General features: G+C 36.3%; 1 protein-coding gene across 1 annotated transcript in view; it reads left to right on the top strand.

The window, feature by feature from the left end:
• The window catches only part of LOC141362548 (protein Daple-like), a 102,061-nt gene that overhangs the window by 58,514 nt on the left and 17,944 nt on the right, over positions 1-25,603 (top strand). Inside the window, exons 20-25 of the mRNA XM_073864788.1 lie at positions 2,055-2,332; positions 8,457-8,600; positions 10,369-10,555; positions 12,187-12,332; positions 12,433-12,522; positions 15,316-15,602. Of these exons, the coding sequence (XP_073720889.1) occupies positions 2,055-2,332; positions 8,457-8,600; positions 10,369-10,555; positions 12,187-12,332; positions 12,433-12,522; positions 15,316-15,602 (1,132 nt within the window). The remainder of the gene's footprint in view (positions 1-2,054; positions 2,333-8,456; positions 8,601-10,368; positions 10,556-12,186; positions 12,333-12,432; positions 12,523-15,315; positions 15,603-25,603) is intronic.

Genomic DNA, 25,603 nt, shown 5'->3' on the forward strand with positions numbered 1-25,603 from the left:
GAGCTCGATCAATTCCACGTCACACTGAGCAGCTTTTCAAACTGACCTGATTCCTCCGCTTATTTCTTTTCATTGGCTAGAGCTGACAGAGGAGGTAGAAGTTAATTTTCACAGTCACGACACAACACAAACACATATGGACATAACACATATCAAAAAATACAAGTAAAAACGGTTTTATGTGGAAGTCCCCCTTCAACAGAATGCTAGGGGGAACATATTATATTTTTATCAAATACTTTTGCCTCAAATTTTCCAATCCCGGCCTCAGGCCATTCAGAAATACTGCTTTGTAGGCAGAATCTACTAAGAAAACATGAGAGGATTTTGCATTAAAGTCTTAATTTCAAAAGATAGAGTGTAAATTATTAAACTAGCAAAAAGGAAAACTTGGCTTAACTTTGATTTCCCTTTGACCTGCATGTATAACATGGCTCCTGTCTCCGGGGCATTGCTAGGGTCGGATGGGATTGGGAGAGAGGCTTAGACCCCCTAAGAACATGACCCCACAAACACAGCGAATATTTTTTATTATTATAAAAATTAATTTTAATGTGAACATAAAACTAAAAAGGCATAAAACAGTTCACTGTGCTTTAGTTGTCTGTATTGATCTTCTGTCCTCTTGGTGGTTGTCTTGTTTCTTTTTTATGTTTTTCTTTATTCCTCACTTCTACCCGTCTTTTCCTCTTGTTGATCAACCATTACTTTGTGTTGTTCTTTTTGGGTTCCTTTTATGTAGCTTTTTTAAAGTAGCTTGTTTTTTCCCTAATTTTTCTCCTTTGCATTTTCTCTATATTCTGGTGCCTGGCTGACTATTTCAACTTGAAAAAAATGCAAGTAAAATTTACAACAACTTTTAAATAACAGAAGTTCATTTATATGCTTTATTTCTCATAGGCCTTCATTTGATCAAAGTAGAAATTGACATTTTAAGCTATGTCGAGAAAATAATGACTTGTTTTATTATTACCTGATGAAAGACCGTGCTTAATGACTGTGTATTATTAACAGTGAACAGATACTGCACTGTTTAACTCGACACATAACGGCAAATTTCACAGCTAAGTTAAAGCTGCAGTCTGTAAAATGTATCCACCTCTGATTGAAAAATAAAAATGCAGTTATTTAAGGAGTGCGTTGTGCTTCGCCCCGCTACTCTGCACGGACGAATCTGATGTCTGTGATTGCTGCATCAGAGCAGATCTGAGCAGATGGGCTCCTCTGCTTTGTTTACGGACGTGATGTCATCACGCAAAGACAAATTACGTTTTCAAACTTTTTTTCTGAAAAAGATAATCCGACTGCGCAAATTATAAATCATTACTAAAAGCTTACCAAGGTACGGAGACAGTTTTAAACATATTTTCCCCTATATATTGAATAACTGATTTTTGTTAATTTTTAATAAAAAAAATGTTACAGATTGCAGCTTTAATAAATCACACCTAAAATTTGTGTTTGATCTACCGCAGACCAGGAAAATTAATTAGAAGTGGTAATAATAAAATCTATTACATCTCTGAACTAACATTTTTTTCTTTAATCTGAAGATCAGGGGCTTTTAATAGAACATTAGGGGATTAAGCACCCAAAGCCTCCCTTGCAACGCCACTGTTCTGGGTCCATCAAATTTAGTTAGAAAGAGCAGGTGTGAATTCCTTAATTTGCTACTGTAAGGGTCTTTGTGACAGAAGACAGCAGTTTTGTGACGTAAAAGACCAAAACACGGAAGTTGTGTCAAAACAAACTCTAGGGTTTCCAGAAAGAACACAAAATGTTTCTGCCAATGTTTCTGTTCACCTCTGACCCATGCAACAGGGGGTGGTTTAATACAGAATAGTTTATATGTTAAATGTTCAAATGAGCTTAATACAACTTTATAAATAATGTGACTATAAAAAATGTTAAATGTTCATAAATTTTTATGTGCATTTACCATGAATTCAGAGCCCTAATCCAGGCCTTGCCATAGTTGCAGTTACATAATATCTTCATAAAACTATAATAAAAAGTAAATATTTTCATTGTTTTATCCTTCTGTATATGTTTAGGTGGAAAACTCAACACTAAGCTCCCAAAGCTCATCTCTTATGGCTCAGTATGGAACTTTACAGGCCCAGCTACAGACTCTAGAATCTGAGGCCGAGTCTCTTCAGAAACAGCGCGAGGAGGCGTGCGCAGCCCGTGACCGCGTAACGCAGGACCACGAGCGCCTGCTCAGCGTGCACGAGAGACAGGCCACTGAATACGAGCAGCTCATTGCCCAACATACAGCCCTGAAGAGCAGCCAGAGAGCTCTGGAGCAAGAATATCGTACCCTGGAGAGCAAGTCAGTCCTTTTCCTTGTTATTAGAATGTGATTTACTCTTATCACATGACACTGTGTTGCATGCTGTATTTGCGTCCCTATAAGTGAAATAATCGCAAAAGAGATTAAAGAGCTTTAAGGGGTAGTTCACAATTCTTGAAATGGAAGGTCATGTTAAGTACATTGCATTGTGGGACAGTATTTGAATTACATGTTGGCAAATTTAGTAAGTACACATATTTTCTATACAAAGATTTACATACTGTACACTATATGGGTGATTCTCACGAAAAAATGTCAAGCATGAAAATGTAAAAATTGCTTAAATTTACTTTTTTTCCCACCAGACATTGAAAAACAAAGTCTGGAGTAAATGGGAACATTAATTTAAAAACTTTTACTTATCATTTAACACTTTTTGTAACATAATTTAAAAAATTAGTCCTAAAAAATCTCATTACCGCAACAGTCAGAAAACATCAACACTGACATATTTTCAAAATGACATGACAAACCTGAAAGAACATAATTTGGAGATTCTGCACATGCATTTAAAATCAAAGTATTATGCTTCTATTAATTAAATTAACATTTAATAAGCATCTGTTGCGGTAATGATAATCAAAATGTCGTGTAAGCATTCTGACAAGACAATATTTCAAATTAACTGTAAAAGAAATGATCTTACCTGGTAGCCATCTTAAAGTAACTGGTCCATGTGCTTGGTCACTCAAAATCAAACTTTATTAAAATTCTGTATGTGTGCTTAAACTGTTCTCAAAAAGTGTTGCGGAGGATGAGAACATCAGGCATGGACAAATTATTTTCCTAATTTTTCTTCATTATTATTATACATGAATATTCAGTAAATATTTTTTCTGTCATCTAAAGTAGTCTAGCAAAACATCCATTAATTTTTTTTTTTTTATATTTTTGTGTTAATTTGATTAAATTACAACATAACGCATGTTCAAACACAGCCGGACACATTGCGGTAATGAGAATTTCAGCAGAAAATGAGATAAAATTTCCAATTATAAATTCTTATGTTGAAATCACACATTGTGCAAGGTAGAACACAGTATTGTGTTAATTCTGATGCTTTTTAATGTTACTATATTACTCATTTTAAAGCTAAAATCATTAGTGCTGTGGTGTTTCAATGGTTTCGTAAGAATCACCCATATACGAAGTGAAAGTCTTCATATCGTTTACCTGTTTTTATGCCTGTTTTTAAACTGTGACCTTTGCTGACTTATAGACGGCTAATAGTGGTGGCTGCTTATTAATCTTTCTGTTTTTTCGCTCTGGCTATGCGCATAAAGAGGGTGTGTAACAGCAAAGTAATGATCTGTGTCTGGTCTGAATGGAGACACCACTATGACCCGTGTTTTTAAGACTGCTGACAGTGACAGACAATGATAGACGTGAAAAAGTCAAACACTCTTAACTAGACGTAAATGCTTCTGTTTTAGATATGACATGATTCAGACAAGATAATTAATTATTTAAGGCCTGATCTGTCAGTATAAATAAATTAAATGTTGGATTTCACTGCGGTTAATGGCAATAAAACAGCACCACGGGGAATAGCAGTGGTTTTAGAGGTGGGTCACAATGGAAAATGTTTCTGCCCTTATTTTTATCTACACACATTAGACATTAATGAGCCTGGACAATGCAGGAACACATCTACACATTAATCCTCGCGTGCCTGTCACACTCATTTTCCATGGGTGCAATGTGGAAAGTTGTCTTTTGTTAAGGACAGGAAAAAACACTGTTCTGTTTGCCATTCGTTTATTTCAGTAGTCTCTCTGTGTGTCTTTTATCTCTCCCTCACTACCTTATGAATAATGCAGTAGTGGGTCTCTTGGGGCCTCAGCTGAGGGACTCACCAGATGGCAGTCAGGAGCCCAATCAGCTGTAATGTCCACCGGGCTCGCCGCTCTTATGTCCAATACTCCACATGTCACACATGCTCGGTTTCCTAATTCATTTATTTGAAGTACCACCATCCATGTGTGTGTTGATCTATGAAAGATTTAAAACCTCCTTTGTTAGATGTGCACCCCTCTCCTAAATTATTGATTTACCCATGAGAATTTTGGTAGTGCTAAGCTCTTAATAAATATAAGGGATTTGGCTTGCAAAGTACAGCTTTTAGGTATAACAAGTTATTTTGACAACTTTTAATTTGTTCACTTTATATCAGGAGTGCATTCTGTTTATTGTAATAATTAAAGGTTATTGGAACTTTTAAAATTAAATTTATTTAAAATGTTTTAAAGGGCACATATTATGCACATTTTTATATGATATAATATAAGGTGTGTCCAGAATGTTTCTGTGAAGTTTCAGCACACAATACCCCACAGATCATTTATTACAGCATGTCCAAAGTGCCCCTTTTTGGGTGGGAGAAAGTTTTGTGTGTACCTTTAAATGCAAATGAGCTATTGCTCTTCGCTCCCTTACCAAAAGAGAGGCTTTGGTTAAAATATATCTGATTTTGCAAAGAAGAACAGAAAAATAGCTTACTGAAGGCAGAAACTGTGGTAATAATACAAGACTGTCAATCAACGGCCTTGGGCGGGGCTTTAGCAGTTTGACATCACATTGCTAAGAAATCAGAACAACATGTCTAACGAGGCTGTTTTGGTTATATGGGGATTAAAATTTTTTTTTTCATTGTAGGGTGGTTGTGTTCACACACTGCAACACACATTTATGTCCAAACGATTTTGTAAAATAGGTGCCCTTTAAAATGTATCAATTAGAAAATGATTGGCATTATTGCAGTCTATAAACCCCAGTCTGTTTCACCACAATCCACTAAAGCTGGCCCAGGCTGTTGTGATTGTTTCAAGAATTTCCTGCCCCTTGCCATAACTGCAAGCTTCAGGTTTTTTTAGGTGTAAACATTAACAATGCTGTCCGGTTATTTATGTTATCAATTTAAGCTCGAGTCAGATTAGAATTCACGATATTCATGAAAAGTAAGTGTAAGTGTTTTTTACCAGTGCATTTTATAACGCTTCGCGTCGTGCCTCAAAAACGCCCCTTAGCTGTTATAAAATGCACTGTAAGCCCACTGCTTTGTGGGGCTTATTGCGTTTATAAAACGGTTACTTCATATGCATAGCTGGTTTTCATAAAATAAAACACAAATAAGGTGTAATAGTACAAATATTACTCTTCTGCCAAACAAAGTAGTTCCTCAGAATCAAGTTTGGCTGCAACAGAGCGCAGTTCCCAACCAACACAGACGCAGCCAAGACACAATAAAAATATGATTTAAGACTGAGGTGTTTATTTTCATAAATCAACATTCATCTAATTTATGCATTAACATTTATATCGTGCAATTGAACCCTTAGAACTCGCTTCAACCAATCAGAATGAAGAACCAGAACGGGCCGTTTTAATATTGCTTATTAGTTAATGTTTTTTAATAGTTCTTAGTGTGTTTGCATGTACTTTTGTTATGTTTTAAATGAAAAAGCAAATCATTTTAAAATAAGCAAATCATTTCATAAGCTCATGTCTCCATCTAGTGCGTAAGAAGCGATGTAATAGTATTTTCATAAAACAATACTAAATACATGTAATAGTTATAATGTTTATTATGGTTTGTTCAAATAACTTAAAATGTGTTGAATGAGAAACATACCACAGCCGTCGGACCGTGTGAAGTCAATAAAAAATTGCCGTTTAATAAAAACTCATACCAGAGGGAAATTTTAAGCCATCTAAAAAGGTTAAAAACAAGAATTCTTTGTCTATTTCATGTACAAACACTCAACTGACTTTCCCATTGTAAAGATACTGGTATGTCTTTGTGCTTATAGTTGCGCATTGAAGACCCGTCACCCCCGAGCAACAACATGAAATTATTGAATATATCTTCATATAAGATATCAGTCCACTTCTTAATTTCATCCTCCTATGGGGGTTTTCATGGCAGGTTTAGTAAATATTTACCATAACTGTTTAAATCGTGTTTAATGTGTGCTCTACGAAGTCTCGCAAAAAAAGGAAAATACGTCACATCTCTTACTTCCACGTTCGAAAATAAGGTGGATACTGAAGTGTTATAAAAAAGTTTAATAAAAATTTTAAATTATTGCAAACCATTGATATATGCATATTGTGATATGCACATATGTGATAAATAATGTTTTTACATTGTATGTCTCTGACTTAAGTTGGATAATGAAAATGTTGAAGAACCAGCAGATCGTCCAAAACCTCCTTTGCATGCATGACTTAAACAGGACGTTTTACAACAGTATGTTTTTATTTGGTAAAAATTGGGCTGGTTGAGCCCACACCACTCTGTATGCAGTGTAAAGACTCTGAGCTGTTAATATGGGTGCCAAAACATTTGCTCTGCTTAGGCGTATGGTGTGAAACAGGCCTTTATGAATTTCACATCTTCGTCAGAGCTAGATAAAGAAGATTTATATATAAGTTCACCTATGGTATATCTAATAGTATTAACTTAGATTTTTTTTATAGAGATCTTTAGGTATAATGACTATTCAAACTTTGCAAAGAGTCACCAGCTACTAAGAAAGCATTAGTAATGTAAAAAAAATGTACTTTTCAGTCATTTTCATGTAATGTGATTTGTCAAACCATCAATGAATACAGAATTATAGATTTAAATGGATAACCTAACCAAACATAAAAATCCACTCATGTAATTTTCTAGCTCTAATGTGTCAACAAAGGTTGAATGTAAAAAAACACCCTCAGGATGTATTTATCATTTGATGAAAGTAAATAATGGCTCTGGTCTCTCATGTTAAAAAAATACAAAAATCACAAAATCATTATGACTTATTCTAAACTATCTGATTACTTGGTTTATTATTTTACTTCTAGAGACTGTATGGGTGATTCTCACGAAAACTTTTTTTAAAAAATGTAAAAATTGCTTAAATTTACTTTTTTTCCCACCAGACATTGAAAAACAAAGTCTGGAGTAAATGGGAACATTAATTTAAAAACTTTTACTTATCATTTAACACTTTTTGTAACATAATTAAAAAAATTAGTCCTAAAAAATCTCATTACCGCAACAGTCAGAAAACATCAACACTGACATATTTTCAAAATGACATGACAAACCTGAAAGAACATAATTTGGAGATTCTGCACATGCATTTAAAATCAAAGTATTATGCTTCTATTAATTAAATTAACATTTAATAAGCATCTGTTTCGGTAATGATAATCAAAATGTCGTGTAAGCATTCTGACAAGACAATATTTCAAATTAACTGTAAAAAAAATGATCTTACCTGGTAGCCATCTTGAAGTAACTGGTCCATGTGCTTGGTCACTTAAAATCAAACTTTATTAAAATTCTGTATGTGTGCTTAAACTGTTCTCAAAAAGTGTTGCGGAAGATGAGAACATCAGGCATGGACACATCATTTTCCTAATTGTTCTTCATTATTATTATACATGAATAATCAGTAAATATTTTTTCTGTCATCTAAAGTAGTCTAGCAAAACATCCATTTATTTTTTTTATTTTTATTTATTTTTGTGTTAATTTGATTAAATTACAACATAACGCATGTTCAAACACAGCCGGACACATTGCGGTAATGAGAATTTCAGCAGAAAATGAGATAAAATGTCCAATTATAAATTCTTATGTTGAAATCACACATTGTGCAAGGTAGAACACAGTATTGTGTTAATTCTGATGCTTTTTAGTGTTACTATATTACACATTTTAAAGCTAAAATCATTAGTGCTGTGGTGTTTCAATGGTTTCGTGAGAATCACCCGTATAGTGCAAGCTAATTTAAAGGGATCCAGTCGCTTTTTTAGTTTCTTATCTTTATTTAGTATGTAATGTTGCTGTTGAGCATAAACATTACACCCTAACCAAAGTTGAAAATGTGAAAAAGCGTAATTAGACCCATATGATTTTTACAGCCCATGTTTTTTATTTTTTGGTCCAAAGAATTTGTTTGAGAAAGACGTTTAACCTGAACAATATGTACAACTAATAAAACAGACTACGGATGTTGTTACATTGTTTGCTAGCAATTGTTTGGTTGTGCAGAAGGATTAAGTGACATGTGAATGTGAGTTGAGACTTTGCTGTCTTTTTTGTATGCAGGTATCAGGTTCTCTTGAAGCAGAAGGACGCTATGGAAGCTCTTGAGGCCTCTTTGCACAGAGAGAGGGAGACTTTGGGAGAGGAAATTCACAAAAACACTCTTATCATGGGGGAGAACAACAGCCTGAGGGAGGAGATAGACAGGTTAGAGAGTTTTTCAGCTTCATAACACTAACTAGTTTTCAACTGAATGGTCTAGCAGGGCTGAGGTCAAATATTTATGGTGAATATGTACTCCCCTCTACTGGTTGAAATAGACTAGTGTAAATCGACAGAAGTTACTCAGCACAGAGCTCTTGCTTGCCTGAATGCACAATATGTCAATGGCTATTTCATTTCTTATTTCGTTTTCCTTTTTTTCTTTCTAATTTTTAAAAATGACATGCAGTAATCCATCTTACAGCATATTTAGAGTATGTGGTGGTTTCTAAAATAAATTCCAGTCACGTAATACAGTACATATACATTAAATAGAAACAGTTATATGATGAATAAGAAATGTTAAATCATTATATATATTGTAATGTTATTATTAAATGTTCATAAATCAAAACAATGACTGAATATTTTTATAATGCTCCGCCACTAACAGTCTACAGATGCAAGGACACATGCAGGACCTTACAGTTAATATTTTATTATTATTATTATTATTATTATTATTTCCATTATTTAACCAGGATCCCATGGAGACTTTTCAGTCTTTTCTTCCAGGAAGACATGGGGTGCATCCCAATTAAGGGTCTTGATCCTTTTAAGGCCGCAGACTTTGAAAGCAAGGCTCGATATTTGAAGGCGGCAGCCTCTAAAGGCCACGAAGCGAACTGATATGAGACAGTCTAGCCTACGGTGGGACTTGCGTCACTTGCTTTTCCCGCCCACTACACTTGTCAGCGGGACACAACAGCTGAGACCTATTAGACTTTTAAAAATAAATATGGAGACAGATTTTTTATTTTATTTTAGAAAATATAACACATTGATGCAGATTAAACTATCCAACAGTATGTAAAATTCACCAACCTTAAAAACATACAAAAGCAAAACACAACATGCACAATATTGCAGCAATAATATTAATTCACATGATTAAAACATTATTTATAGTAGAAAAACAGTCACAAGCCCCTTTATTTGCAAAATATAAACTTTTATTTAACTACAGTTTTGAATATTTATTTCAAAACACCCAGACGCCAGGGACGCACATTGAATCTTGGGATAGCCAAGGCTGTGAAGGATACATCTATGGATCAAAAAGGCCACATGTGGAGGCTTGTATGTGAAGGAGCATTCAAATTGGGACAGCCTTTGTGGTGGCACTGTGATGTCATTTGCCTTCAAATACGGCCTTGAAAGGCTGCAGCCCCTGAATTGGGATGCACCCCTGGACACACAAAGTTTCACACAAAACAAAGACAAATAATACTCTGTACTATAACTAATAACAACGTGAATCAAGAAAAACACTTACAAGACTCAAAATACATGAGTACATAACATATGAAGTTTCGTTGCAAAATGAGATAAATCCATTTTTTTAATTTTTTGTGAAAACATGTTTATTATTATGTTATCATGTTATTATTTTGTTGTATGGTGTTACTTAGCTGTATTTTTTAAGTTATGAAGGTTTTAAACAAAACAAAACAACTGCAGTTGCATTGAAATTATTTGGAATGCACAACCAAAAAACGAGATTTCTGAACAATTAAAAAAACGGTGGTTATCTCGTTTTGCAACTAAACTCTTCATATGGTTTAAAAGTACATATAGGTGGTGAGGACTCCAGTTTAAGTATGCTTTTTAAATTATTCCATGACTGAAAAAACACATTTACAAAGTTCTGAGGGCACTTGTGGGACTTTTATAGACTAAATCAGTAATATACACTGTTTGTGCGCACCTCCAGAATGTCCCAGACACACAGGAGTCTGCGGCAGGAGTATGACAGTCTGCAACATCAGACCAAAGAGCTGAAGACATCTCTGAATGAATCTCAGCTAGAACTGAACCGATGGCAGGCACGTTACGACCAGCTCAAGGAGAAACATCAGGGCCTGGACATCTCCATGACCAAACTAGACAACCATTGTGAGGTAAGAGAGACTTAAATGGCCGTTTACATACAAGCAGCATTTGCCGAAACAGAGGAATAGTTCACCCCAAAATGAAAATTTGCCCATATTTTAATCATCCTCAAGCTATCGTGGGTGTATATGATTTTTTTCTTTCAGCCAAACTCACTCAGAGTTATATTAAATAATATCTTGACTATTTTAGCTTTATAATGGCATTGGATAGGGCCCTATTTTTAAGGTCCACTGTGTAGATTTTTAGCGGCATCTAGTGGTGAGATTGTAAATTGCTACCAACGGCTCAGTCCACAGCTCGCACTCCCTTTCGAAACTCATAGTGAAGCTACTGTAGACGGCACAGAATCATCATTTGAGACAACGTAGTGACAAAGCACGCTCTGTAGAACAGTTTGTCCGTTTAGGGCTACTGTGGAAACATGATGGCAAATTTCACGTAAGAGGACCCCCGGTGTATGTAGATAAAACCGGCTTATTCGATGGTAATAAAAACAATACAGTTCATTTTGTAATGCCTTATACACCACTGATAATAGAGTGATGTATATTATATTGCATTTATGTCAAGAGATCCTTCTTACACAAAGTTACACAATGCACCTGTAAAACTCCAAAAGCACATCCATCAATCAAATACTAAGCCTTACGGTTGTTAAATGTCTTTTGAAATAAAGCAATGGGTTTTCAACCTGACCTTAACTTTTGTGAATGGGCATATAACTGTCTTTTATAGTATTAAGTTTGAAATATGTATGAATGTTTTTGTTTTTTTTGTTTCACTTCGGAAGACAATGTTAACCGTATGGATTAGTTTTTGATGGATGGATGGGGCACTATGCAATGCTATTACAAAGCTGAAAAGAGCCAGGATATTATTAAATTTAAAGGGCACCTATTGACCGATTCACGTTTTTAAATTTCCTTTGTTGTGTATTAGTACATGTTAACGATATGCAAAAGGTACAAACCCCAAAGTAAACGATTAAGCGAGTTATCGTCTGCAACGTAAATCTCTTTTTTTTGGACTACAACAAACACGTATTGTAGCCAACGGTTTGGGATTGGTGATGTAGGCAAGACCAGCATTATCATAATTCCTCCCGCTTCGGACTCGCAGCTTGTAAGTTAACTCCTGTTAGCAACTGAATCTTTTAAACATGGTAAGGAGCATCACTTTCCAGCTGACATAAGAGGTATTCAGGCCAATCACAATGTACAGATTAACTGGCCAATCAGAGACACAGAGCTTTTCAAATCTAATCTTGAGCTACAAAAATGTATGGTATGTGGAAAATAATGTGTTTTTTAAACCATAAGCCACACAAACACATTGTATAATACCAAATACACTAAATAACATTGTTTTTAGCAATGAAATAGTTGCACTTTAACTCCAGATTCGTTTGACTGAAGGAAGAAACATTGGCCTCAACCTAGGATGGCTTGAGGGGCTAATTTTTATTTTGGGGTGACATTTTTTAGTAAGAGTTTATAATGATTTTGTTGTAAATAGCCTAATTATCGTTCCCTCTCCATTACATTTTAACACCCCTAAGTACATACAAATCGTTGTTTGCTCACAGAGCATAATGAATTGTAGTCACCAGTAAGCTGTTCTTTTTTTTTTACTTCAGCTGCTAACCCGTTTAAAAGGGAACTTGGAAGAAGAAAACCATCATCTTCTCAGTCAGATCCAGATGCTCAGCCAACAAAACCAGACTTTGTTGGAGAGAACCATGGAAAGCAAAGAACTCTATCATGAAGAACAGAAACAATACATGTGCGTGACAGAACATCATTTGTTAAGTTTCCTATTTTTTTAATCATGCAAATGGACCATGTTTTATATTGACCTATTAATACTTAATGTTCCCCCACAGCGATAAGCTAAATTCTTTGCGACGACAGAAAGAAAAGTTGGAGGAGAAGATCATGGACCAATATAAGTTCTACGACCCAACACCTAAAAAGTGAGTTCATTGCCACATTTGAGACAGTCATGGTAAATTCACATGGGGCGTCAGCGTTAAGACTTGACGAAGGGCGTGTCTGAAGTGTGGCTCTGATGTGATCGTCTTATTGACAACAGCCAGTCACAGTGGACTGCAACATGAAACAAAAATGGTGGCTTTTGTTTTGACAGATGGATGCCAGTTTGGTAGCGTTAGTGATTGCTGGTGTAGCTCTAGTGTTACTTACCGCAGTGATTAATCTTTTTCTCGAATTATATGCTATCTGTTCTCCGGTCTTGGACGTAATTGGCTAGCGCCTGCAATAGGTTATTTGCATAAGGCTTGAGAAGTTGAGAAATTTTTTATTTTTGCTGCGAGCAACGCCAGTGACGCGATGACGACAGAGCCACAATTCATGGGGTGGTGATGGCGCAGTGGATAAGACACATGCCTTTGGTGTGAGAGACCCAGGTTCGAATCCACTGTGACACCCCATTGTCTCCCTGAGCAAGACACTTAACCCCTAGTTGCTCCAGAGGAGTGCAACCTCTGACATATATAGCAATTGTAAGTCGCTTTTCATTGAAAAAGCGTCAGCTAAATAAATAAATAATTAGAATAAATATATTCAGTTCGGCAATGCATAACGTCACTTGTTCAAAGTAAAAAAAAGCATTAATGCTGACATGTACCATAATAGACTATATGAAGAGTTTGGTTCCAAAACGCAATAAATCCATTTAGATTTTTCTATACCAAGAAAGTGACGAGATGAAAACCATTATTTTCTGTTAAAGACTTTCACATAGCATCACATAGACATTCAAAATTCAAATCCATCATTTGGTTTTCAAAGATTTATTATAAAAACCGAATTTTTTTCCCCGAAATGCAATAGACCTTTTGCGAGTCGACGTCACAGTTACGTCACGTGCGCATGTGGTGGCAGAAAACCAGAGGAAATGAATGAGACACGAGTGAAACGAACAATATAACTCACTAGAAAATGTTTTGTTGTGCTGTTGAGTGTCAGAATAGGAATGCCAAAATAGATGACCTTCATTTTTATAGTATACCGTCGACGAAGACACAATTTGAAGATAAACGTAGGTGTTTATGGTTGCAATAAAAGCCCTCAACCGGACAGACTGGAGTGATGAAATCATCTGAAAATCTTTTAATAATTAGAATAGAAAATAATTAGAGAAGGTATCCGGGGTTCTGTCGAAGTCTGATCCCTTTATGTGTTTCTTATAGCGTTTTCATCACATTACGTTTATAATTTATTCAGAAAGATTAAAGATTTGAATGAGTTCATAGTATCAATAATATTACCATTTATTAAAGTGTTCGTATTTTTTTCGTTTTCTATTAGTTCTTTTTACCTTCTATCTTAGCCTGTCTTCTTCCTGTTTGTTCTAAATTATGATGTTTACTAATAAATATATAAACATAGCACACACACACATGATGTAAAGTGTTAATAATATATAAACAGGCCTATACAAATTAATTTGTATGTAAACATAATAGTTTTAGGTCAAACACGTAGGCTAAAAATATAAGGAAGAACAGGAAATGATGAAATATTTAATAAATGATATTATACAGAATACATGATAGTATTGCTCTTATAAGTATTTCAGCGATTCATACTGTAAAAATCATTGATTTACCAATAAAGAACAATACATATACATTACATACATGCACACATATCAAGCCATTTAAACTTTAAATTTATTTAAAAAATAAACGTAACTTGGTGAAAACGTTATAAGAAACATTACACTTAAGAGAAATATAGGGGAAACAGACTTCTAAAGAACACCGGATCCTTAAAAATCACAGTTTAATGCTAAAACACTTCACACCGCTATTGAGAAGCATTCACTTTCTGCCACCAGTTGGGCTCCGCCCACAAAAAACGTCATCTCTGTTTGCAAACACGGAAAAGGTCTATAAATCTATTGAATCAGTATATAAATGTGCATTCATCTTTGCCATGTTATATTCATTTAGTTGACTAGTGGTATACACTGATTAAAAAAAAACATTAATGGCATTAATCAAAACACTTACTTTGTCATATTAAGAACACTGTCATTGCTGCTCTCATCTTTGGGACGATATCGCTGAACTTTTTTGACAGCGATCAGCTGTAAAATGTTTTTGTCCTGCTCGGTTTTCGTTGACTTTGAGTAAAATAAAAGTTTTTCATAAGATCCCCTGGGGTCAATGTGTTAGCATGACAGAAACTTGATGCTGTCAGGAGAACAAGCATTTTTCCTTCGCCTGAGTACCTCTCACGTAAATTATTAGATTTTGATGGCTTACGTTTCTTCCCCGCCACAGAAAACCACCGCAGGTTTAAAAGTGTTAATCAAAAGTATTATTTTGTTTTTGTTTGTTTGTTGATCACGAAGTACAAAGTAGATGAGGAAAACTAGGATTGCGTGTGTATTCAAAGCGCCGCCATTGTTGTTTACAATGCGTGGAATGGTGCGCTGTGATTTGTTGAGCGGATTTATTGCATTCTGCAGAGAAGGAGGACTGGAATTTATCGCATTTTGGAAAAAAGTGAGAAAAGATGACAGAATATCACTGCGAATATCGGATTTTGCGTAAAATTAAGAATTTACTTTTTAATACGGACCAGATACAATTCTGATTTTGGTGGTAACTTTTTTTTTTTTTTTTTTAATGGCGTTTTTCGAGTTTTAAAACCAAACACTTCATATATAAATTCAGGCTTATAGTTTGACTTTAATGTCATTGTAGGCTATTCTGACATTTATTTTTATCATGCAGAAGCCGACACTGGGCTGGAGCTAAAGCAATAGCAAAACTGATCAAACCTAAAAAAGATAGTTCTCGAGAGCGACAGGATGCCCCGCGGGAGAGGATCCGGAGTGCCCCGGACATCCCTCTGCCAGAGATCCCTACAGCTCTAGACTTTCCTGATAGCACCCCACCTCCTCCTCCACCAACACTGCCCCCTAGACAGACGCGCCTCAGTGTGGAGTCCATGAACAGTCACTCCACAGAGGACAATCATGCACCGTCTCCTATACTCTCACCTGCATACAACGGCCGAGGTGAGTACTGCTGTTATTGAACTACAAAAATTAACCCTTCATTTACATGAATTAACACAGCAGCAACCTAATGTGTGTTTACCACTGTAGCTTGTTAATAAGGTATGGATTTTGTTGTTTGCCTCATTTCTGAACTCACGTCCCTTTGGGTTTCTACAAAATGCATACAGATGTAAATGCAAAGCGTGCACACCTAACGCAATTTGTGTGGAAACAAACTATAGTGAAAAACGTATGATGGTATGACAATTGCAAGTTGGAATTATACTTGTACCGTAGATTCCACAATCTATTGAACCTGATTAGACCATTAGCATCATGCTAAAAAATAACCAAAGAGTTTTAATATTTTTCCTAATTTAAACTTAAAGACTCTACTGTAGTTACATCATCATGTACTAAAACGGACTGAAAATCGTAGAAAATCTCAACTTTTAATTTTCTTTCTGCTTTTTTACACGATGTAACTACAGAAGAGTCAGGAATTAAATAGGAAAAATATCGAAACTCTGGTTATTTTTAAACACGCGATGCTAATGGTCTAATCAGATTTAATGGATTATGCTAAGCTAAGCTATGCTAAAAGTGGAAGCGCCAGACCCGGAGATCGGCTAAATGGATTTTAAAACGGTAAAAATCAAATGTTTAACTTCAGGGGAGCTGGAAAATGAGCATATTTTAAAAAAGTGGAGTATTTAGAAAACATTCATTTTTTAAAGGGATCTAAACTCTTTTTAGGTTTTCATTTCAACTTCTACACACATTAAAAGGTAGATAACTTTAACACAACAGTTTCGCTTAGTCGCAATGAAACGGAAGTAGGGATTGTCTTATTTTCCCAGTCATGACGTATATCTAAGTAAAAGGACTTCTTAAAGGAGACAAAGGGCCATATCTTGCACCCAGCGCAATTGGCTTTGTCAGTGACGCATGTATCATTTGTATTTTGCACCGGCGCACAGCGGGTTTTTCCCTCCACAGACGCAAGGCGGCAAACTAGGGAATGAACTTGCGCTTCCTGGGCGGTTCAGCGCAAAAAAAGGAGGCGTGTTCCGGCGCAAACCATCCCTGATGCTATTTTGCAGTTGCAAAAAACAATTGCGCCACTGACCAAAAAAAACTAGTCTAAAGTCAGTGGCGCGTTGCGCGTTGTTCATTATGCTATTTTAGGGGCGCATGCTTGACCATAATGTATAGCGTGCAACGCGCACACTCTTTGCTTATCTAATCTACAGAGATGCAATAGTTATTTTTGCAAATCATAAATTGTTACAATAAAAAATATTAACACATGAGATAAGGGAAATCATAGTGGTGAGCATTCTGGTGATAGTTTTTATTTATTGTGTGGCTGCGTTTAAAAAATTCTCATGCAAATAACCATTAACATATTTTCATAAGTTTGTTGTGTGGCTGTATTACGTTTATTTTATGTAAATAATAATTAAAATGTTTTCATAAGAAACCTTAATGTATATGAACTTGATTTGTAAGTGTACTTTGGGGTTGGACCTTGCTTGCGTTTTTTGGGTCCGATTTGAAAGCCCCCAAACCCTTTCAGCGGTGAGGGTGGACGCAGCGATGTCCTCTGCTGGCGTCAGTCATGTGTAGAGGCAGATCCACCTCCCGTTACACGGCGTGCCCGATTTATGCTGGCAAGCTTGGGATTCCCCCGTCTCCTGATATCATTGTAGCGGATGCTAGCTGATAGGGATGGGCATTCGATTAAGTTTTCTTTGTCGATCGTCGGGAGAATTAACGATCGACTATCGATTAATCATTAATATTTTTATAATAAAATTTGTTATTTAACTTTTATACTTAAAAAATGCAATGAATACAAATATACAGCGTGTTTTTCCTCGATGAGACCTTTATTACAAGATCAACTTGTGGCAGACAGTTAAACTATGTTTCAAACATATATGTGCGTGCATGTGCGGTGCTCTAAAGCAGCGGAACCTGCAGCTGCGAGCCAGCGTTCTAAAATAGAGACCTCATTATTAGTTCCAAAATAAAAAAACAGATTCATGTTTAACATTAAATTAAACAAAAAACATAATACTTAGATCTGAAAGGTTTTGTCAAAATGTAACTCAAAATTATTCAAGCCAGAAGAAAGTGCAAGATATTAGCCTTCCTAACATTAGGCTATAACAAATTAAGCTACTTAAAGCCTCGTGAAAAATAACTAACTTTAGTAACTCGCATAAAACTTCTGCACCAGTCTACTGATTTTTTTTGAGAAATAAAAGCATGTTTTGGGGTCAGACGCGACCGCAATCCATGGTGACCGTCAGTCCAGCCGCCGCCGAAAACAGCCGCTCCGAGGAGACTGACCGGGATGCACACCTCAACGCTAACTTATTCCGCATACAGAGTATGTGTGAAACAGCGTGCGTTTTGTGAACCCCATTTACCATTGTATAATTATACTAACATAGTCTTTTAGTTTTTATTTGTTGTAAAACAACAGTAGACATTTACTATGGTCTCCAACTCCGCAATATACCATAACCATGGTATTTGTAGTAAAATTGCGGAAATACAAATCGTTTTTAATCTGCAAAAAAAAAAAAAAAAAACATTTTCACAATGATAAAATCATGGCTAATTTTCCTAAGGTAGTAATTACAAAATTATATATGTTTGAAAGACGGAGATGCGCACCTATCAATCTATTACATAACAGAGCGAGGCCAGAGACAAACGTGCTCATAAACGGGAGTAAAATGGAATAATGTGTGCATCTTTGAATAACTGTAATTTTAAATATATTTTGTCATATAAAGTTTTGAGACATGGCCTAATAATGCTTTTTTTTACTTTTATTGCTCATTTAGACTTATTGTGCGGGTAACAGCGGTTTTGACGCATTTACCTCAGAGATTATTTTAGCAATATTGCTTTTTTCAGGTAATAATAATACAATTTATATTTCAATCCTGTTTCATTGTCTGTTTATTCATTTCATTATGCTGTTATGTTAATGTGATGATATTTATTTGCCATATGAAACGTGCCGTTATATGAATACTTTTGTATAATATTCAAATATATGCGGAATAATGTGTGCATCTTTGAATAACTGTAGGAATACAGTTGCTTATTTTTGTCATAAAGTTTTGAGAAATAATAATATTGTGAGGATTTATTTCCATATGAGACGCTTTTTGTCGTTCGAATACTCTCGTTTATTATTTGGAAATCATATACATACATAGTAGGAAATATATAATGTGGAAGGGTAGACTTGCAAAGTTACTCTGCTTATTTTTATTTATGATATATGTGGAGATAAATAAAGCATTGCAAAACTGCTGATTTGCTCCATTCAGATCCTGACCACCAGGCTAGAGATTTTAAACATCCTTAATACACACTTATTAGTCTGTCAAATAATATCTAAAATATATTGTTTTGTAAAAAAAATGATGCTTTGTTCTATTGTTTATGCGGAAAAGTGTTCACAGAAAGTGTCAATCACATGAATGTTTCATATGCAGAGTAAGCGGTCAGCAGCGCACTGCAACGGGTGCTTGAGGAATTCGCCGCACACATACGCAAACGCACTGCATACGGAGTATTTGTGAAATATTTGTAAAATAAAAAAATGCATTTGATTAATTGATAACAAATTACGAAATCGACGAAATTCTTAACAATCAATTATCGATCGTCGATTAATTATGCCCATCCCTACTAGCTGATGAGACAATTATGGCTATTTCCTCTCACGTCTGTTTAACCTACGCTGATTTGGGCGGGTTTCTCCCATCCCCATACAAAACAACTTCTCTGTCTTTGACTGCTCTTACAAGAACGTGGGTCTCCTCGGCTGTAAACCGCTCCTGGTGTGCGCCTGGTAAATCCGTCATAATAATAGCAACCTGCCATGGAACTTGCGCCCTTGCGTTTAAAGGGAATGTTGGATAGCGTTCTGATTGGTTTATTTGACGTTATGCCCAAACCACACCTATGAATAATGAACCTACTTCAGACCAACCCCTTATTGATTTGCGCCTGGCGCAAGACTTATTTCTCCCGCCGGGAAAATAGCAACAGCGCCCAAGATCCGCCCACAAAGTCACTTGCGCTTTGCACTTGCGTTTCAGATCGTTAAAATAGGGCCCACTATGTTGGACGGGACTTGAATACGTCCATTGAGAATTGATTGGGAGTTGGGTCATGTTGCTATTTGCTAATCGTTGCGATCTTCTCCGGGCACTCGCCTTTCTGCCATGTCTCGTGATCAGAAGTAAGAGAGATCGTTTTGAGGAACGGAGGAGATTTGCATTTTTGATTAAAGATTATGAGGGCATATACATTTTTTTATAATAAAGCTCACAAATAAGTCATTTGTAAAAAAATACCACAATTTTGCAAAAAATAAAGTTTTTAATTTCAATATTATTGTGACTTTATTCTTGAACTTTTTAACTTTTTAATCACCAGGGGGTGCCACATGACTCCTTTTTTTAAAGAGTTACTATTTTTCTATTGCTCTATTTACTCTAATAATATTTAATTTATAATTTATTGAACTTATCCTGGTATAAGTTTCCATTTTTAATCTGTCGTTTCTCAACTTCTGAAGTAATAACACTTTTCAGAGTTTCATTCTATATTGCATGGCCAATTCAATCTTCAAAGGTGAACTCGGGGCTTTCTTCTTCATAAATCATGAATGTTACCATTTTTCATCTCTGAATTATTTCTTCTCTTTCACTGATCCCTGTCTCTCTCCTTCTTTGTGTATCTGTCCACACATTAACCCTCACATACTCCAGCCCCTCCAGCAGCGAAGCGTTTCTGCTTCCTCAGGAGCAAGAGTCAGGAGAAGATGAGAGTTCAGGGGACTCCACCCTCCCGCCGATCCATTACCAGACGCCTGCGCTTCTGGTCCTCCTCTGACAACATCATCCCTCGCCCCCTTTGCGAGCCCGAGCCCTTTTCGCATATTGGCCATTTCTGACACCTCAGCATTTTCAATCATCCCAGTCATCATAACAATAGATTTCCCCTTTACTTTCCATCACTTTCTTTTAAATGTATGCTTTTAATTCAACACTTGAAATTTTTCACATTAGGCACCGATAAACCATCATACAGTAGATTTATGTTCCTGTTGCCATAATCATCCCAGCTTTACAGTACTTAATCCAGGCAAAGATCCACACACACATCACACTTTTCACACATTGATCTCTGAATAAATGCTCTGGGGGCTTTGGGACCTGCCTATGGGACACTAAATTCAACCTTGCAGTAAGTAAGCATAAATTACAAAGAGCAAATTGCAGCCAGCTTCCTCTTGCTATGACGAATGTGTGTGAGTGCACTGCAAAACATGTTTGTTGTCTGGTAAACGTTGCGCAAAGCTGCGTCTCAAGTGGTGTGTATTCTCAAAACAAAAACTTTTAATATAATATAATTATATCACATTTTTTATTGTATTACAGTTCTGCTTCTCACTTGAAGGCATGTGAAAAGACAATTTCAAATTTTTACGGCAAAAAAATTCAAGTAAATTGAATAAGAAAAGTGTTTTATGTTAGCATTAAATAAAGCTTGAGAAAGGGGGGGGATAAAGAGGCAGCAGTTGCACAGTTGCCCCTGTTAATGCCACAAATCAATAGTCATCAAATGAAGTGCATGCACATCAAAGAGAGACTCAAGGAGGAAGGCAGAAGGAAGCTTAATCTATTAATCAAATTGTCTAAGTTGAGCTGTGTGTGATGTGTCGCTTGTGAACTTGCATTATTTCCTTGTAAGGTTTGCAGCTCACTGAATATCTCAAAGTGTTACCAGATATACCTTTCCTGTTAGCTCAAAAACAAACTGCCCCCAATAAACTTTATTTCCATCTTCCTCTTCACCATGCGACGTGTGATTTTGCATGATTTCCTAATGTGACACCTATGCAGAGGGTTCAGGTCAGAGATACTGCGCCTGGCTAAGGTGCATTAATGCACTACAGATCAAAAGTTTAAGGTCAACTACTTGTTTATTAACTTTTTCACTTTTAAATTTACTTTATTAATTGGGAGCACGTTTTAGAATAACAATAAACTCAAAACAATGGAGTAGCAAAAATGGCAATAATTCTAAAACCCTGTAAAAGCTTCTTAAAGGGATAGTTCACACAAAAATGAAAACTGTCATCATTTATTCACCCTCAAGTTGTTCCAAACCTGTATAAATAACTTTGTTTTGCTTAACACAAATCAAGATATTTTTAAAAGGTTTCTTACCAAGCAGATCTTGGGAGCAATTGACTTCCAAAGCAGAGGAAAAAAATACTATGGAAGTCAATGGTGCCCCAGATCTCCTTGGTGTGGCAACTTCAAAGTTGCAAAATAAGAGCTTTTACAGATTTGTTGTATTATTGCCATTTTTGTTACTCAAAAGTTTTGAGTTTGATCAGGGTTAGAGCTAAACTCTCCAGGAAAGTGGATCTCGAGGGCCAGAGTTGAGAACTGGAGTATGGGCTCTTAAAGGGATAGTTCAGCCAAAAATGATATTAAACCCATGATTTACTCACCCCGAAGCCGTCCGAGATGCATATGTCCATCGTTTTTCAGACGAACACATTTACAGTTATTTTAGAAAATGTGTCTTTCAGTTGATTAAATGTGAAGTTACGGTGTCCATTTCCTTCAAGTCCAAAAAATGTGCATCCATCCTTCACAAAATAAATCCAAACAGCTCCGCGATGATAAACAAAGTCCTTCTGAGGGTAATCCCCCCGCGCTGTTTTGTTGTAGAAATATCCACATTTAAAACTTTATAAACAAAAAAAACTAGCTTCCGGTAACGCCGCCATCTTAGTCGCGTCTGCATTCAGGATGTGAGCTTACGCTGCTTACGGAAGTTTCTCTGCTGCTGCTCTGTGCCCCCCCCCCCTTTGCATTTGTCATACGTCACTAAGAAAAGTGCGTACACTACGCTAATACTCTCTCCTGAATACAGATGAGTCTAAGATGGCGGCGCCACCGGAAGCTAGTTATTTTCGTTTATAAAGTTTTAAATATGGATATTTCTACAACAACACCGCACGGATTACCCTTAGAAGACCTTTATTTATCATCCTGGAGCCGTTTGGATTTCTTTGGGGAAGGATATATGCAAATTTTTTGGACCCCGTAACTTTACCAGCTGAAAGACATTTTCTAAAATAACTCAAAATGTGTTCGTCTGAAAAATGATGGACATATGCATCTCGAACGGGTTTGGGGTGAGTAAATCATGGGTTTAATGTCATATTTGGCCGAACTATACCTTTAATGGATGCTTTTTTTCACTATTTGGTCTAAGTCATCCATTTCGAAAACAATTCATTTTAATATTTTGGTTTAATGAAATATATTTTGGCACAATTATATTTTTCTTCGCACAACTAGTTTCAAACATTCAGATGTATGTCTTCAGATTAAAATGTTGTTATATTTTAGTTAAGGGTGTCACGATTTCGATTTTAAATCGAAATCGATCGAAATTAAGTCACAGCTTCGAACTTCGAATTAAAAAATGGGATCATCGATGCTGCCACGCCCCCATTTCACGTCTGGTCGGCTTGCCAAGCGAGGAAAAAAACTCTCAGAGATGCCTTTAAAAACATCTGTCCAGCAGAAAGCGATCATATTTTAAACACGAGGGATGTATTGCTACAACTCCTTGAAATGCATATCATAAACAGGATTAACAGTGATCTGACTTTGGACAGAGCGCAGCTCTCTGCACGTGCGCGATAGTGAGAGAGGCGCAAAGATGCAGCGGGTTATATTTTAAACAAAAGGATAGTTTGCCTCAGCTTGCATGAAACTCATAAAACTGAACAAATACATAAGGATTACTACTTTAGTTTATGTTCAGACTTCGGACAGATGCGAGAGCGCGTGCAAGTGAGACAGAGAGAAGCGCAGCTGCTTATGATGCTGGATTTATTTCAGATGCTATGAGTCCAAGACACACGCATTAAGTCCATGTGCATTAAGTCCATGTTAGAGATACGCGGATGGACTATTATTTCATCCGCAACCGCATAACAAAACTCATCATCCGTCCACCATCCATCCGCAACGTTTCTGACCAGTTTTAACCGCACCCGCCCGCCATCCGCTGACTGGGCGATGCAAGACGCTGCTGATGACAGCCGCGAGACTAGAAAGCTCTAGAATATCAGCAGTGAACTCCGTCTCCGATCGGCGCACAGGGACAAAAATAAATAAATAGCCTAAATTAAACGCACAAATTACATAGCCTGCACTGGTGTCATCCTGATTTACCACTTTGTAAAACGTATTCCAGGCAACCCTTTTCTGACATTCTATTTCCTTTGTTTTTAATTCTCATTTTTTGAGTTTGCCACGTCCTTAGCCAGCGTTGATAAGAGCTGTGTCAAAATGCATCCTCATTTCTCCGCGCTGTTAATGATAGAACGAATGGATCCTTAACAGCTGAGGATATCCCAGACAATTAAAAGCTTTATTAAATAAAAGTGTGTATTTATTAGAAAACTTTTTCTTGTCACTGTTTTAGTATTATAAGTTACGTTTTGTGTTAATATTATTCTGTTTATGTTGCGTATATTTCTAGGTTGATTATTTGATATGCTGTTGAATAGATTAATCTACATCAATGTGTCATATGTTCTAAAATAAATTAATATTTTTCTGATTACATATTTATTTTAATAAGTCAGAAATGTCTCCGCTGTTTTCTGCTGACAGGCGCGGTGGGCGCTACTGGGGGCGTGTGCAGCAGGTGATGCAAATTGTGGGTCCTCAGAAGGCTAGACCGTCTCATTTCAGTTCTCTTCTTGAACTTCTGTGGCTGCCACTATGAAAGGCAGAGAGGTCGCATGCTTAGAAGGACACAGCTAATAACAAGCAGACGACCGAATTTAATTAAAATATAATTTTTCGTCACGTCATCCGCCCGATCCATGTAACTGCCAACCGCGCATAGTCCATGTGTGTGCAAGAAGGAATCCTCTCTCTACAAGCTCTCGCGTTAAGTGAAGCCCACAAACCCCTATGCGAGTTGTGCAATGTGCATGTTAATGTTAAAGTATTATAATAATAATAATAAATAATGGCATATCATTTTTGTCTAAATTATATGCCATATAAAAAATATGTAAAAATCGAGAATCGGATCGAATCGTGACCTTAGAATCGAAAATGTAATCGAATCGAGGATTTGGAGAATCGTGACACCCCTAATTTTAGTTAAGTGACCCTGAACTTTTGAACGGTAGTGGATATGTTGTAATCTCTTCATGCAATGTTGACTAATGCATGTTGAGGCTTATAAAATGTTTTATATTGATTTATACAACAGTTCTTTCAGGTTCTCGAATCTGATTGGCTAAGAGGCGTGCAATATTCTACTGATAACGGCACAGTAACCGCTTCACCTTTCGTATCATTCCGCCACCTAGTGAATGGAGGTCCTCTAAACAGGCTCATCTCTGAATGGAAAAACTGCAGGCACACACGGACACACTCAACCGCGTTGTTTTGAATCACTCTCCGTGTGTCTCATTAGTTCACTAGCTCGTAAATCAGTCTGTGAATCCCCAATCGGAAGTTATTATTCCGTCAAAGATCAGCGCTCTTGGATGTTACGTTAAAGTTAATGGGAGTAATGTCTTGTCACATCGTGTGGACGATTAACACTTGGAAAGAGGAATGTAAACACTCATTTTTTTCTGGAGCTATATCTCTTATCAGAACGCGAAAACACAGTGGAACTGCAGGTAAGCAACGCAGCTTTTAAATGTGGACATTGATCATTTATTTAATCGCGGCGTGACTATTAAAACATGTTATGAGATATTGCCACTGGTATATTTATAAGCAGCATGCAAAAACATCTCTCTGACACTTATAAAAACAGTTTTATATAGTACTGACAAGAACGAAGTTTAATAATAACCGAGTGCTCGTGTCGCGTTAAGATGAAATGGTAAACCAATAGTAACATTTATATAAGTA

The sequence above is a fragment of the Misgurnus anguillicaudatus genome, unplaced genomic scaffold (assembly GCF_027580225.2).
Source record: "Misgurnus anguillicaudatus unplaced genomic scaffold, ASM2758022v2 HiC_scaffold_28, whole genome shotgun sequence".
Taxonomy (NCBI): domain Eukaryota; kingdom Metazoa; phylum Chordata; class Actinopteri; order Cypriniformes; family Cobitidae; genus Misgurnus; species Misgurnus anguillicaudatus.